Source organism: Gymnogyps californianus, chromosome 11, assembly GCF_018139145.2.
Source record: "Gymnogyps californianus isolate 813 chromosome 11, ASM1813914v2, whole genome shotgun sequence".
NCBI classification, from domain to species: Eukaryota; Metazoa; Chordata; class Aves; order Accipitriformes; family Cathartidae; genus Gymnogyps; species Gymnogyps californianus.
In genome coordinates this window covers 20,429,515-20,446,305 of record NC_059481.1, presented here as the reverse complement: position 1 = coordinate 20,446,305, position 16,791 = coordinate 20,429,515, and the positions used below count along the sequence as shown (strand labels likewise).

Here is a 16,791-nt window from a genome sequence, read left to right as displayed (position 1 = left end):
TAGGACCACAGCATGCCAGGATTTTCACAAACATGTCTGAATTCATGAAGTTTCTATTCCAGTTCCACAGACTTGAAAGGCTCAGATAAGAATCTGGAATTTTAAGAGGCAAACACCAGTTTCCATTCATCCCAATGAAGAAAATAAATCATATTAATGCAGCTACCAAGGCATTGTACTACTATCGTTGTCGGTTAAAGGTGTATTTTTCTCTGCATATCAGTTATATGGATCACTGTATTGGGTAACAAAAAAGTTGCATTTATCTTAATGGTTCAGATATATTTACTGAAGAACTGTATTATGTTTGTAGATGAATAGCATATTTGCTATTTATGTTCTAATGAAAGAATTAATGGTAAAATGTATTGGTCCAAAAGAAAATGATAGTCTTAGGAAATAGTTTAATAGGAAATACATATTTCGAAAACAAGCAAGCTTTTTCAGGTTTAAAATGTTATAAAAATTTGCTATAACTGGCTTGCTGTTCCAGAATGACTCTTATTAATAAGCACTCAGCAGTTCATGAGCTGGACTTATTACTGAGTTCATTTCATGTACTGCAAAGTTTTCTGCTCTCTGCTCTTCTAGGATTATGAATTTCCCTGCCCAGTCCACTTCTGTTCCTATCATCTGATCCCTGGGCTCCACTGCAACAGAAGTCTTTAATAATTGTAGTAATACACTGATTTTAGATGTCTACATTTTTAAATTGGTCATTGCAAACATTATAACATGGCCACACAAGATTCACATTAAGCATTGAAAATAGCTAATAAAAATAAGGTGACTCAGAGTCTGTAACTGAGCCACAGTCACTTCTTTTTCAGCCACTGATGGATGTACAAGTCCTTAGTCGTTAGTTTTCCACCTTTGAATAATGAGGCTTTTAGCACAGAGCAGTGTTATTGCCAGTTTCAGTGGGGATTAGAACCACTAAACAAAGACTTCAGAAGAATTACCATTTGAGGTAATGTATTTGACATTTTAATTGATATTTAACCTCTTTTAATATATTGACAGAACTCCAGACTATTTTGCTACACCACATCTCCCAAACATGGAAATATTGCCGCCTTTCATCTCCCAAGTGACAGCAAACATTGACTCAGCCTCATTTTATGAAATTTATCAGAAGGAAATTAGCATGAATCATTTCAAGCTAAACTGGCTTGCCTGATTGACCACTGAGCTTGAGATGCAATACTGTTTTGTTGCTTCTCGGCTTAAACCTCATTTGTCAGATACAGCTGAGATATATATTGGTACTGGTTAAATGGAAGATAAAGGCAGAATAATCAGGTTTAGTAGTAGGAATAAAACACTTTCAGTAAGAACCCTGCTCTGGTCATTGCTGTTAGCTGTACCTAAAACTGCTGAAAAGTAACCAAAATATCCCTCCCTATTCAGTAAAAGTGTATTTCAGCTGAGTTGGGTCAGTTTATTACAGAGCTATGTTTGCCTCATCCCCAAAAGGCAGAAGGATCTCCAGGAGCGACTTTTGAGTAGATGGTGGTTGTGCCACAGGGTCATAGCACACCATTGTGGGAAGAGCCTGGGCTGGGCAAGCTAATGAGTGAAAGTGAACTCAGCAGCCCTCACTAGTTTTCCTTTCTCACAGCTGGGGATCAGGATTACCAGCAGCCAATGGGCCATCACAGTTTTGTCTCCTGTGACAACACACTATGCTCCAGTGGAGAGGCAGCTATAGAGTGGATTAGCAATTTGGCATGAAGCATCCATCCTCCCAAGTACCCTGTTTCATGTATGCATGCTAGGAGAGAATTTAAGAACTCAAAAATGCACAAAGGCACAAATCTAAAGAAGCAGAGGGTTGGCTGAGTCCCCTAATTGTTCCTTTTAATCTCTAGCTTCTGTGACTCAAATATTCAATTTTTGCTTCCCTTTAACCAAAATCTGGCAGTTCTTCTTGATCTCAGACCTTCTGCTATTGGTTTTACAATAAACTAACTTTTTCCTGAACAGTTTTTGCTTTCTGCCAAAAGTATTCCCAGAAATTGCTGATCCCAAGTAGGGTCGGAAGCAAAAGACTGTTATTGGTGAGGTTATTATTATTTGTAAGTCACCATAAGGGTGCATGGTAGCAGATATAAATCAGAAGAAATATCTACTTCCCTTTCAGAAATCTACCAGAAATGTTTTGTGATCTTTAAAAGAAACAGAAGGCATGTTCATAGCCCAAGACACACTGCAGACACCTACAGTTGAGATTCTGTTCTATGACCCATTCATTAGGCCATCAGGTGTGTGGACTGAGGTTGCAATCTTTTTCTCAAAGTGACATATTACTTCCTGAGCAATTCCTTGGCATCATTATGACTATTCTGCAAGTAAAAAGCAAGTCAGTTTAAGAAGAGTGCTGAAATCCAGCCTTCTATGGTCATTAATTTAAAAACATTAAATCTTGATTTCATTTTTTGCATGTGGTATGAATCTGGCCTTCCACAGTCAGCACTTTTAAAGTAAGCAAGTGTTAGTGTCTGATTTCTGTACTGCCTTCACTCTCTGCTGCTAGTGCTGAATTAAAAGGCTATTGCCCATCCCTTCATTCCATCCAGAATCCCCCTGGCAACAAATATTCATATCCATATTGTTGTCAAAACTCATAAAACAGAACTGGACTTCTTCCAGGTCTAAAGTTTTACACCACTTGCACCCTGATAAACACAGCTTTGTCGATTCTGACAGAAGAAAAAAAAAAAGAGATCATGTCTCCATTGCATGGTTGTGGTCTACTCATTAAAGGCAGCTAGATCCTAGCTACCCCTCTGTGAGAACAGTATTACAGCAAGGAAATAGATTTCTTGTTTTCTGTTAAATATAAGCAAATATATCTGCTGTGAAAAAAATTGAAAGGCATTTGTGGAAGGTCTTTACACTTCCCCTTCTTCCAGCATGGCAGAAGGATGTGTGAAGTAGCAGGCTGCATGCTATCTGGAAATCTTGTTTTGTATGCACACTTGAACTGTTTGTGCGGCTTTTGAGAGGTGCTTGTTTAGCAGTGGAGGACTTGTATAAATAGAGACATCCTTAGGCTCTGGCTCTGTCTTTAACCTTTGTGCATAACTCCCCATGGCTTAACTGTGGTTTCTAGGTGCCAGATGAAACAAAACCTCATCAGCAAATTGTGCTGTGTGTGGCCTGTGATGCCATCACAACATATCCAAGTACAATGGCACTTTCTGCAGGGGACAGTCTGGATGCAGGAAGGGCATATGAGGACTATTGTATTTCCATAGCAGAAGTTTCATGCCGTAACTTCTGAATTCCTTTTTGACTTCAGCCTACAACCGTTTGTGGTGCCCACACAAACAGGCCTAGAGAGTACTGTGCAATTGTCCATGGGATCAAATCCTAAATTACACTCAGTCATAGAAGACTTCTGCCACCTACATTGACTTTGTGACTCACCACCAGGAGTTTGCCAGCTTTTCTGACTCTGCCACTCTTGCTCTCTTTAAGTATGAAAATAAAGGAAAATGTAAGATCTTTTCAGAGAGTCTCTGCTTTTATTGTTTTATTCCTTCTCCCCAACTTTATTCTGAAAATCAGGAGAACTCCATTTAAATGCTTGTTAGGGCTACTTCACTGCATCTTCTAACGTTGTAGTAGAGGGCATTAATAGACAAGCTTAGATGAATTTTTGAGTCAGTGAAATATATTTTTGAGACAGCGAAATCTGTTTTCCAGTGAAAGCAGTGAAGGTGAGTGTGCTTAACTTGTTTCCTGTCTGACAAAATTCTAGACTGATTTTTCAATAGGATGATGAACAAAATACTCAGATGATTTTGTGTGCAAACTACTCTAATATTTTTCATACTGGGCACATTTTTTATCATTTTGGTTGAGTTACTGCTGTATGTTTTGAGTGAATGAGCTGTTTCACTGATTCTGATGGGAACATTCTCTGTATTTCTGTTGCAGGAATTGCTTACCTGGGAGGTGTCTGCAGTGCCAAGAGAAAGTGTGTTCTTGCTGAAGACAATGGTCTCAATCTGGCATTTACAATTGCACATGAACTTGGGCACAAGTAAGAACTTGTCCTTCCGTTTCTCTCTTTACTTATGCCACTGTAGCGTACTTTTATTTAAAGTCATACAAGTGAAATTACTAGTGTGGCATATTTGTTATGATTTCATAAATCTAGCAGATTGATAAATAACTTAATTTTTAGGAGGCTTATGTAAATATTCATTTCAGCACACATAAATCTTTCTATTTGATCTTCCCCTATTTTCCACTCTATGTTTTGATTTTGAGTAGCACAAAGAGGCCTCATTCTCTTAAATGATTGATGGTAGTAGTTTGTCCTGGTTTCGGACAAAGTTAGAGACAAAATCTGCGTTTGTTTACGCTGTAGAATAGGTCCACAAAAACTGCATCAACTTCAAAATCTTTGAACTTGCTAAATTTTCTCTGAAGTTCAGGTGTCTGTCAAGGATTTTAATAGTTAAATACTTTGGTAATGGTCTCATCTCTGCATGTGAAGTAATCTACTGTGGCTGAAATTGTAAACATCAGTATTTTGGAAATGCCCTTAAGCAGTATTATTTGATCAACAGAAAGAAATCATATAACTTGATTTATCAGCTCAATCACAGCTAACTAACACACTTTGAACACTGACTGGAAAAAACAGCAAAGAACGTGATAATTCCTAGTCAGGCAGAAATTTGAAGAATGAGATTACCGAGTACTTTCTGCAGGTGACTTTGAAGACTTTTTAAAGCTGCCTGTAAATATCCCATGGACAGAAGAAAACAAAATTGACTCGAAGAGTCACCTGCATCGTCTTAGTGCAGTTAATGAGTTAACCCAAAGGTCAGCATCCACATTCACTGCTTTCCAGGCTAAGTGTAATATGCACTTACTCAGAATACTTACAAGCTTTCCATTGACATCACTCTGGTTGCACCGTGTCACAGTTAGACTGTGTAAGGTATAGAATTAGACCAGGAACAAATTTATGCAGGGGCAAGGGCTGTACCTATGGGATTTTCAAGTACTCCTTCCTTTAGCCTCTCGGGATGGAAGGTGGGAAATCCCACCGTTGTTCCTTCAGTAAGAAGTTGTGCATGAGTTTTGTCTGCACCCTTCTGGACTCCTACAGTTTATGTGTCTATTGTATCTTCCTTTCCTACAGTAACAAGTATTTGGCAGCTAAGTCAGAGCCAATGTATCATGTTAAGATTCTGGCCTATCTCATTCCATGACAAATAATTATTTTATAGCAATGTATTTCAAAGCTGCATGGAGGATTTTTAGGTTACTACCAAAATTGACAAGACAAAAATGAATCTCCTGTTCACCCTCCAGTGACACCAAAGGCAGCTGAGCCAAACCGAGGGTGGTTTCAGCAGAAATGAAGGACATTTGGTTTTGGTTTTATTTAAATTGCAAGCCAAGATGTTAAACTGAGCCTAAACTTAATAACAAATTAACCTGTGGGTAATGTTAAGGGAAATTCAGCACTCATCTTTGGATGGGCCAAGAGCAAGAGGGAAAAATACTTGAGCTGCAGAAAATCCAGCTGTGTAAAAGAGTGAGACTGGTCTGCCCTGGTGTTTGCCAAGTTTCTCAGCAGAGCTGTCAAGCTTCCTTCGAATAATGCCTTGCAAAAACTCCATATAAATAGGGGATGTAATGCTTTCGGATACAGCTCTCCATCTGCGAAGAAAATAGCAAACTCCATTTTCTTTTCTGAGTGCAGTTTTGGTGGTAAGACCATAATGTCCTTTCTCTGCTGGTTTTCTTTCTTTGCGTCCATGTTGGAAAACTATTTCAAGAGGTGGGTATGAGATGTCTAAAGGAGTTGACAGAGGGTGGCTTGGGTTCAGTACCCTGGAGGATTTGGACAGTGAGTGTGCTTTTGTGCAGAGAATCTTTTGCTTCAGGAGAGTCATAGATTCCATTGTGGGGAGAGATGGAGAGCTTAAATGAAGATTGCAGGTGGAGAAGGACAAATGACAAAGGAGACTGCATTTTCTAGCAGAGCTGCCTCATGAGCCACTTTACTGAGAGAGAAGAGACTAGAACAGGCTCAGGCAAGAGAGACTGGGAAGAGTCCTTGAGTACTGGAGGGGCGTGGAGGGTCTGTAAGAGCCAGTCTAGGGACCAGAGGTGTCTGGGTCTGGGGAATGTAGCTCTCAGAAGGCATGTGAGCCAGGAAGGCTCCACCTGCAGCAGCCAGCTGGGTTAGATTGGAGAAGCTGCTGGCAGGATTCTGCTGCTACAGTTGTTTTGGGGCCATGTTCCAGATTAGCCTGTTTCACAATGAGTTGCAATTCTCTATCACACACTGGAGCAAGCCCTCCAGCCCTTCTGCCCCCTCTCCCCTTGCTTAAGCCCAGCCATAAGCATGCATAATCAAACCCCAGTGTGCCAAATCAAAACAGAGGGGAAAAAATGCCATCTCTCTCTCGCCACCCAACCTGAGCATCAAAATCATCTTTCTATACTGTCATACACCACTGGCCTAGTTACTTATTTCAAAGTCTGGTCAATTTACTGGTGCCCTTCTGGGATTGAAGTCAATAGGAGTCTTTTCATTGACCTTACTAGGTGTCAGGCCTCTCCTTATTCTTCTGGTTTTGAACTGCAACAGGATGCTCTGAGCAGTCCTGTTTCAGCATGTCTTGTGCAAATAGAAGGATTGTTTGCAGACTTTACCTACAAACTCGTAGTTTTTAAGTGAAATGTAAGGAAACCCATTGCAGAGACAAAGAAGCTGACATGAGCTTCAAGTTTAAAAATGAAAACCAAGGAAAACTAAGTGCAAGTTTCTTAATTAAAAAAAAAAATCCAATCAAAACTTACATCCATATTGGCAAAAATATAAATTTTGGAGAGCTAGAATTATGAGCTTTATTGAAGGCTGATTTCCTTATGAGTGTAGAAAAGCTGAGATTTATTACTTCTTGCCCTAAGACTAACAAATGTCTGTGGACATCAGAAGCCCAGTTTGGCATTCACAGATAGTTTCTGATGTAGACTTTGGAAAAAGTGAATGGATTACTAATTGATGTGTCAGATTCCTAATCTGCCACTAATGTCATTTGGACTCACTGCAAAAAACACTATTACGGACAGCTGCACTGTGAAAACATGGAGACATCGTTAAATAGGTCCATTAGGGTGATGCTTATAGGTCCTATAAAAGTTCATCTTCAGGTTTAACCTATAGAGGAGTTGTTGCTTGATGATAGAGTGATATAGCTTTTATATCTGTTGTATTTATATCTTCATATCTGGAGTGATAATTTTGGTCCATGGACACGAAGGGAGCATCCATTTGTATTTAGATACAATTTTTCCTACAAAGAGTCCAGGAGAAGAATTTTGCTGTTACAAAAAGGTAACAGGCAGGGTAAAGACCACTGAATATTTGATGAGGCTGCAAATCATAAACTTCTTACCATACAAGACGGGATCCTCAGCAAGCCTTGTTCCTTCGTTCAGCATGGTCAATAGTGGATGTCTTTTAAAATAACACACTTTAATGTAACCACAGTTAGTTGGTTTTTATCCAGGGATTGCTGGGTGGAGTACTATGTTCTGACCTACACAAAAGGGAAGACACAGAGATCACAGTGGTCCCTGAAGTCTTAAAAAGTATAAGTCCAAGGTCTTCATATTATAAACAGCTTAATATGCTGAACACTTCCTTACTCTCATCTTTCCTCAGAATAGCAGGGCAACTCCATCAGTAAGAGCTTGAAAATGCCCTACTGTTGTCAATGGGATCCTGAATGGTGCTTCCCTCCTCCTCCATGAACTGCACCAGTGTGAAGTTGATCTGAGATTCATACCCCAAAGACCACCCTGAACAACTGTGACTTTTAGAAAAATAGTGCCACTTCCCCCTCCCTTGGTTCTTTTTTTGCCTACAGCAGTGACATTGTTACCATTTTCAAGTCATTCTCCAAAGAAAAAGGCAAATAAGTTTTTTAAACAAAAGCTGGGATTCATCCTTATATCCGTTATCCCCTAAATGAAGCGGGTGGGCTGTAGCCAGTGGTTTTTCAGGACAACAATGCCAGCTTTGTTGCCATTCCTGTTTCTTTCAACAGCCTCGGCTTTCCTGTTGTGGGATGGGGACAGGCTTGGGTGAGGAGGGAAGATTCCCATTCATGAGCTAGCGGAACCTGGCACTGCCTAGATGGTGAGAGAATAGCCGGAGGTGGTATGGCTGGAAGCCACGCCATGTCAGATGCCCTTAAGAAAGTGAATCAAAATCAACTGACAATAAGTAGGATGGAGTCTGTTGCCAACAGTCTGAAACTGTGTGGCCTCAAACTTGAAGCTGAAACAGATGAGGACAAAAACGAGTCCAAAGGTAAAAAGCCTATAGCGCACAAACCGAACAGCTCTGGATTTGGAATCAGACAAGAGAAGAGATTAGAACTGGCAGGTTTCTGTCCAGTATGATTATTTGCTTTAGATGTTAAGTATTGATAGATGTAGCTTGGTTAAAATTACTTTAGGGTGCGTAATTATTTGCTGCATAATTAAGTATGGCCTTTGTGGTGTGTCTCAAGCAATAGAGGTGTTGGAGGAAAGGGAAAAGCACTCTCTGGATGTTCCCTTTGTGGCCTCATATTTATGCTAATAGACTTGTGAATAAACTTACCTCCCTGATCTGTCTAGTGCAGCACCCAGCAGAGAGATTCTGTCATGCAAATAGTTGTAAGGCAGAATGTGAAAATATTGCAGGCTGAAGGGGAACATGTCTTGAGCAGATCCAAAAGGTACAGAATAACGCCCTATGACAACTTCCACTGGCAAAGCCAGGTCAGTGTGGTGCAGGCATACAAGCTTAACTCCTAAGAACCAAACAGCAAATTAACAGTCCCCCTTCTCCCCCACCCTGCAATTTATAAAGATTTGGTCATAATGGATTTTAAAAATGAAAAGTTTCACGTGGAAGCTGAGGACCACCACAGTAAATGGGACACAGACCTGAGCAGTCAGGTAGTGCTGCAGAGTGCACACTGTGCTGATACAAAACTGTTTCTTTTTCTCAAGCAGTCTGTTTTGTGATTCCAGTCAGCACAGTGCCACCAGCAATGGAGCCAGCCAACCAAATCATGGTGGTGGTGCAAGGGGAGTGGTTCTGGAAACGATATAAAAATGGAGGGACCTTTGCTACAAATTCTCTCATTTTATCCTGGGGTTATAACATTTAGGTGCAGGATGTGGGAGCTGAGAAGCTGTTTTGAAAGAAAAAAACCAACAACCCTCTCGTCTTTTTTAGAGCAGCTCGCTGTAGTCTGGCCTTGACTGCACAGCTCTACAGATGCAGGCAGCTGAGTGTAGTTTCTATCCTGGCTGACTTTAACCATTAACCCTATTTTTCAAAAAAGCTCTCATCTGAGCTTCTTTTTCTGCTGTGTTGCTCTTTTGACCATCTGCATTTTAATGGTGGCAAATGCAAGGATTTCTTCATAGCATTTGTAAAGAGCTGGTTTTTAGAAGTATGAGCAAAGCAACCAGTAGGATCCTTGAGTGTTATGGTGCTGACAGCGAGATCAGTCACTGAAAAGAAGGCAGACCTTGCAACTGCTGTTTGAAGTGTAGCAGAGGCATGAGTTAGTCCCACATTTATCAGGCAGGTTCTGCCTGACCTGAATTTCTGTGGAACGTTTTTCTTCATTGCTATTGCAAAAGTACACCAATTAATTGCCAGGAAGCAATCTGTCCCCTGATTACTTCTTACCTCCCAAAAGGCATTAAAAGCAACATTACTAAAGTTGCAGAATCAAACATGTAGAAGCCCCAAAGTCTCAGTTTCAGGGTTATCTGGACAATTTCAATTTTAACTCTAGTCCCTCTGTCCTGCAAATGAGGCCAAACTTCTATGCATAGGGTAGTATTTCAGCATGTAGTTAAAGACTCTAGCTTAACACATGCCCACAGGCATCTTATTCATGCCTGTGCATGAATGTTTTACCAGAGAGAGACCTTGCAAAGAGGTGCCCATTTGTGGGCCTGTAGGGTAGTATCCATTTATGTGATGGCTCAGGGGTGCAGCCTGTGGCTGACAGGATCTGTCTTGTGACTGGAAAAACCTCTCCAATGGCACTGCTGACAGTTTGGATGTAGATTCTGTCTTGTGGTGGAGAGCTGTGGTGCAGTTCCCTCTGTACCTTTGTAAAACCCTGTGTGGCTGTTTTGACCATGCTGCAAAAGACAACGTGTTGGAACTCACATGTCTGCATTTGTAGGGGTTGAAAGTCAAGGTCAGTTGGATCCCAAGGAGGACTGGAGCCAGAGGCAATCCCATGCAAGCTTTACTCTGGCAAGCTCAGGTACTAGTCACTGTGTTGCTGCACCAAGACTTCCTGAGTAGCTGGGTAGTTTGATTCGGGCAGTTACTGCCCCAGCTATATTCTACTAGTGCCAGCACTCTCCATTTTAAATCTCACAGGAGTATGTCGCTGTTCCAGTATATTGCAGTCTCAGGATTACTGAGAGTGACTGACTGCCGTGTAGACATACCCTGAGGCTGGCCAAAAATGCTGGCAACAGTCTGTACCCACCCTGGAGTTGCTAATTTTATTTTCTGCCATTTGTGTTGTAAATCTGTTGTGGAATGTCTCTCTCTGTTCCCAGGCTCCCTTTTCTTGTTCCCCTCCTCCCAGGTTTCATTCTTCTTCCACAGATAATTGCAAGCACATTTTCACAGTTAAGTTGCCCTTCTCTGTACAGCTCCAAAAGGACATAATGGAACACTGCCTATTCCATCATATATGTTTGTACATCAGAGTCAGTACGATCTAGTCAAAGCAATCATTTAATAACATATTCTGGTTTTGAGAGAGAACTAGGTATAGCCTAAAATTTCAGGAGATGCTTCTTCCACTTTTGGTAACACACTGAGAGGTCTGTTTTAGACAAAAAAAATTGTTATGTACCTAAGTAGCTTGATACTAGTAGCTTGATAATAGCATTCTGAAAACTGTGTCCTAAGTTAGTCAAAAGGAAGCAGAGATGAAAGACAGATACAGATCTAAACATATGTAAATTAAAAAAATCAGTGGAGACTTCTGCAAGCATGGATGGTTTGGCCTGAGGAAGAGGTAGTGATGGAGCACCACTAAATAGAAGGTGTGTTTGCCTTCATAATACAGTACATGATACCCGAGTAAGTTAATTTCAGTCCCAGAAGTAGAATGTCCCTGTTGTATTACCTGTGTCTGGGCAAGTTGTTTTTGCAATGACAGTAGGATATCACGTAGAGAAAAATCACATAAAGAAAATCACATACAGAAATCACATGGAAAGATGGAGAGGTTCGAGTAGTATCATGTGCCAAACTCTGGATAATAGGCCTCGTTTTGAGTGGGTTGTTTTTGGTTTTATGTAAAACTGCAAGATATTTACAGGTGCAGTTACTGAACCTGCTAATTGTAGCATGGTGGTGGGGTACCTTCCCTCTATCATGCGTATCTTTTGTCACCCTTGTATCTTCCAAGTTTGATAGTTTATTTGCAGTATTGGAATGTAACCACATTGGAACTGGGCGTGGGAATGTCCACCTCTCATTGCTTTCTGGACTCTTGTGGCAACCATTAGTGTGATTCTGGGCAAAGGTTTCTATGGTTTTACTCTACACTTTGTGAAGGATGTCTGTGTAATCCCTAGTGAAGCAACATTCTCTTGCAGTCCCTCTAATTTCTTTGTTTTTGAGCATCTTGTACAGCTTTACGTAACATAATCAAACTGCACCAAACAGGCAAACGACAGTCATTTAGAAACTCTCAGACAACGCAATTTTCGTTTAATCAATAGCTTTGTGGCTTTGCCAGCTATGTCTTTCTTTTTGAAGGCTTATTCTGCTGAGTAAGCCAAGGCCATGTTAAATAGCTGGGCCGTAATGATTTGGCAAATCTTCCATATGCTTCCTGCTACAAAGGTTCTGGTTTCATACTTCATTGGCTTTGCTGGCAACAGCCTTATGCACCCAGTGACCCAAAACATAGGGACAGTACAAGTCCCCATTGTGCAACCTCTACAGTACACACCAACACAGGAAATATTAGGTTTGCAAGTGCCATTTACCAAATAATCATTTGTTTTTATACAAGGGCAGCAATCTAGCTGAAATATTTACTTTTCCACTAGCAGTTGGGTTCCAATAGCCTGTAACCCATGCTGTCTGCCTGGCCTGCTGAGTTCAACAGATTCCAGGTGAAAATGACTGCAGAGCTGGGGAAGGTGATAAATCCCAGACTGTCACTTGGAAAAGCCTTCAGTAGTAATTCAGCAGCAGCAACGCCCGTGGAAATGTTATTGCCTCTCAAAATGTGGTTCCCTTTACCGTTATGTCAGTGGAAGGCTGCACTGTAGTGGAACAAGGTTGGCTGCCTCTTGGCCAACAGTTGTGTTGGAGAATAAAATTCAGCAAAAAGAGTTTACTAGGCAAATGAAATAAACAGGCCTTCTTTGTTCTCACTGATGCCTTTCCACTTGCAAAATCCTCCCTACATCAGATGTTGGGCCTCTTTCTATTGCTGGATCCAACCCAGCAGGGAGTTTTGTCATCTATATCTTTACTTGAACCCCAGTTTCCAAAACAGAGAAGAATAATCCACAGTTTTCTCAGTTTTCTGCTTTTGCTCTTGTTTAGGTAAAACAAATCAAAGCAAAAGGAGTCTGATCATAATGGTTTGTTCTCACTTGCTTGAAAAGTTTCCTTCCTGCTGGGCTCTAATTAGCTTAGGGTGTTGAGCCTTAAAAATGAGTATTTTTTACTATACCTTCTTTCTCTGCTCCAAAGTCCACTGAGACACTCATTTTGTATGCCAGATCTTATCCACGTATGGGCCAGTTTGACCTTTCAGAAATTCCTGATGTCTGCCCTCTGGTAGCTGACTCTCACCTGCCAGTGAGAGTCCAAAGCCTGCCTGCCTCTTCCACCTGCTACCAGCTGGGCTCCCTTCCTATTATAATAATGACTTTGTCTTCTGCTTTTCTGCTTGTGTGCACGAGCATCAACTCCCATCTACTCATTTTAAGTGTCATCCTCTCCATTGGGTATATTTTTTTACCTCTTTCTCCATTATTTCACTCTGTTATTGACACCTTTTCAATACTAATCCAGATATGATCCTGAGACTTCTCTCCATTCAAAGAAAAAAACCCAACTTGTTCGTTTAGAAAAATGTATTCATGTTTCCTTTTTATACCTTAAGTACTACAATACATACCTGCAGCTCATTCTGAAATTTTTATGGTGTTTGTTGAAGTAACCTTACCAAGTTTGCCAAATGCATTATTGCAGGCAGCACCTCTGAGTATAATGAACAGAATCACATGAGAAAAACTCCTGCATGGTCTCCAGAAAGCTGTCATCAGTTAAATGACATGCATGCTGCACCTCTTATCAGCTAAAGACCCTCTAAAGAGATATCTTCTTGTGAAGATAACAGACTTTCTTGTTTCTCTGTAATTTGTCTTCACATTAACATGTTCAAGCCAAAGTTATTCAAAGCAAGAGTATCTCTTTTCAAGTTGCTTTTTACTTTCTTCATGTGGCATTCTTAGACAATATGAAAGCAAACTTGGCTTCATTAGCCTTGAGGTTTGTAGGCAACCAGGCACACCCACTACCCAAAGAATTCCACTTCAGTATTGGTCTGAACATATCATTTCCAAATTGCTTTGATACCAAGCCATAATTTGCAATGTTCCTGTGTGATATCAGGTCTCTCCCTCCTGATCAAATGAGTGAGACTAAGTGAGATAGCATGCTGAGCTTTTAAAATCATTTATGAACAGCCAAGGCCAGATGGTTCTGGGATTATGAATTATTTTCCCAGCTGCACCATTATGAAAAATCCCAAGAGTTTAGGGAGCTGGTATGTAGGAGTTTCCGTAAGGATGGGGAGCACTCCTGAGTGATGGAAGTGGCTGCAACAAGGATACCACTTAAAATGCCATGTCCTTATAGCAAATTTCTTCAGCTGAAGCAAATGTCTTCAGCTGAACTACTGCAGACTGATCCATTGCTAGATTATAACTGCAACTAATAGAATTGTATCATGCATTTCCTGTGCAACTTTTTTTCTAGACAGTTTTTTTTTTCATTCTTGCAAGCGAAAGAGAGTATGCAGGTTTGTTACTGTCCACTACAGTCACCTGTCATTTTGGTGAATCAGTGTAAGAGGGTCACATAGGATGGATTTCTTCTTGCACAGAACCTGCAAGCCCACAGTGATTGGCAACGTACACCAAGAAAGAAGAATAAAGGAAAGAGATTGAAGAATATTTTTTTCTGTGAAAAGGACTTCTGCTGCTCTGGGAACCATAAAGCATGTATCCACTGGCTTGTCTGGGGACTTCAGAAGACTTGATGCTGGTATAATTATATATATCACAGTTACTTCACACCTCTTTGTCTTTTGATGTTGGCCATCTCCTCATTCCCACCTCCAGGAATGGAGAATTCATCTCCCAGTGTGGGGAAGGCAGCCAGCATTCCTGACTCCTACAGTGCATTCCCCAGGCTGCCCTGCTTCCCCCAGTGCTTGGCAGTGGGTGGCTTCCTGATGGGGTAGTGTGTGGGACATTTGTGGTTACTTGTGTTGCACATATTTGGGAAATATGCTCCACCATCTCTCCCTTCTCCTTGCATTTCTTTTAAGGGTGTCTCATGTTGCATCTCTTTGTTCAGGTTTGACCCTCAGCCATTAATGTAGTTGACTGGAGGCTTTCACTGGTTTCACAGGAGTTTTGGAAAAGTACACTCAAGTGATTGCATGCAGGAGCTTCCCCTTAGGTTGCTAACACTTTGAGTGACAGACCCATTAGCTGTTCTTACTGAGCTTTTGTCTTTCGTCCCTAGTGGGTGGGAAATCCCACCCAGCTATCCCAGGGTTTTGTCTTTTTTCCACCCTACAATTTATATTCCCTTTTCATCTTCTGAGGAAATGCATGTCACATTTTCTGAGGTCTCATTCTCACCCACTTCAGGCAGTGCTGAAAGCAAACAGCTTGTTACCCTTCAGCATGTTACTTCTGCGATGCACCAGGGTGCTTTCTGCATACAAGGAGCTACAGATGGAGCACAGCAGCCTCTGCTCACCAGAAAAGAGAAATGAGCAGTCTTTCTCTGCCCACCACTGTTTTATTCATAGTCACTGTGCTCCTTCTGCAACAATTCCCTGTTTTCTGAAACCAGACTGAAGCAAGTGAGAGAGAGAGCATTTTTTATGTCCAAGAAGTCTATTAAATCTTTTGGAGGGCAAGGAGACAGCTTAGTGCATACCTTTTCATGGGGATGTTACCCTTTGGCCCTCAGATAACTTTATTCTTGCTTTAGGGTCACAGCTCAGCTGTGAACATGACAAGTTGCCAGTGTCTCTTCATTGATAGCTTGAGAGAAGTGATTCCCAGTAAAGAGTCACTGATGCATGTTTTAGAATGAGTGGGTTTTGATACATCTGTGTTCACCTCTTCAACAGGGATTGGACTGTTAAAGCAATCCTTGACTCTTACCAATGCTGTTGTCAGAAACCTGTTGCCTCTGTGTGTTGTTGGCATGTATCAAAGCATGTGAAAGGGTTTAGAAATGCGGAGCATCTGGTTGGATGACTGCGTGGAGATGGGGTTGTGCTCTAGGCATGTGAAGGGGCCAGGAATCTACATGCTGTGTGATGTTAAGGCCCATAGGGCCAAAAAGGAAAGGCTGGAATGGAAGCCATTGTGCACTCTGATCAACACGAAAGATAGATAGTGAAATTGTTACTGTAAGCGTAAGTGTGCTGAGCTCCTGATCCTGTTGGGAGGGTGTGAGGGCAGCGAAGGAGCATTTTTAGCCCTGGACAGTCATTCCCATGTGATGTTGGGCAGTGGTCATGGATTAATTGCATGAGCCTTTCCCACATCTCCATTGCCTGCATAGGTTCAGCTGACTCCCTGCTGCATCAGCACAATCCGACTGGACCACTATGGCCACTTTTGAGTCCTTATGCAGTAGGAGAGTGGGCTGTTTCAGCCATTGCACGCTCACCCCTGGTAACTGAGAGTTGTACCTTACTTTGCATCTTTAAAAGTCTTCTTTCAGAGAGATGGAATTCTAAACAGGACAGGACCCCACCTGTGCTGAGAGAGTTGGTACTGAAAGGTTTACACTGTGCTGTGTAATCACAGTCCTTTCTGGGTCTGAATGCATAATGCTGGAGCTATTCTGGTTGACAGCTCTCATGTTTAAAGATTTGTATTAGATACTACATGGGACTTGGAAAGGAGTGAGCATTAAGATCAGAAGGAAAAAGGGTGTTTTCCTGAGGTAATGCTACCTCTTCAATGTGGCGTTTCCACCAAGTTTATTTGGACATATATTGATCAACTTTAGCTTTTTCTAGGACTTTGTATTTGGTGGAGCACTCCTTTTTCTGCCACAAGGTACATTGCTCCCTGCAGTCTCAGAACCTGCTGATTCTTACCAGAAACACTGTGAAGCTTTTTCAGGAAAAGGTTGCTATGCTGGGACCACATCCTACAAATTAGATGCAGTGGAGGCAGGCCATTGGAACTGTAAGTGTTCAGCTGCATCGCAACTGGATTCCTTCGTCTTACCAAACGTCTTGGAATACATCAGGCAATGCCTGCCCTGCTGTGAATCAGCCACTCTGCAAAAGAGGCAAGGATTCTCGAGAGAGAATCGCATGAGCAAATGTCCGCTGGAAAAAGTAGTCAATGGTGTGAGCATGTGATATTATTGCTGGGGAGAAGATCATAAGGTGATTCACCCTGTTCTTCATGGCC

The 16,791-nt window shown here is 41.4% G+C and overlaps 1 protein-coding gene across 1 annotated transcript in view; it reads left to right on the top strand.

The window, feature by feature from the left end:
- The window catches only part of ADAMTS17 (ADAM metallopeptidase with thrombospondin type 1 motif 17), a 193,141-nt gene that overhangs the window by 71,948 nt on the left and 104,402 nt on the right, over nt 1–16,791 (top strand). The window contains exon 8 of the mRNA XM_050903173.1: nt 3,946–4,051. Coding sequence (XP_050759130.1) covers nt 3,946–4,051 — 106 coding nt within the window. The remainder of the gene's footprint in view (nt 1–3,945; nt 4,052–16,791) is intronic.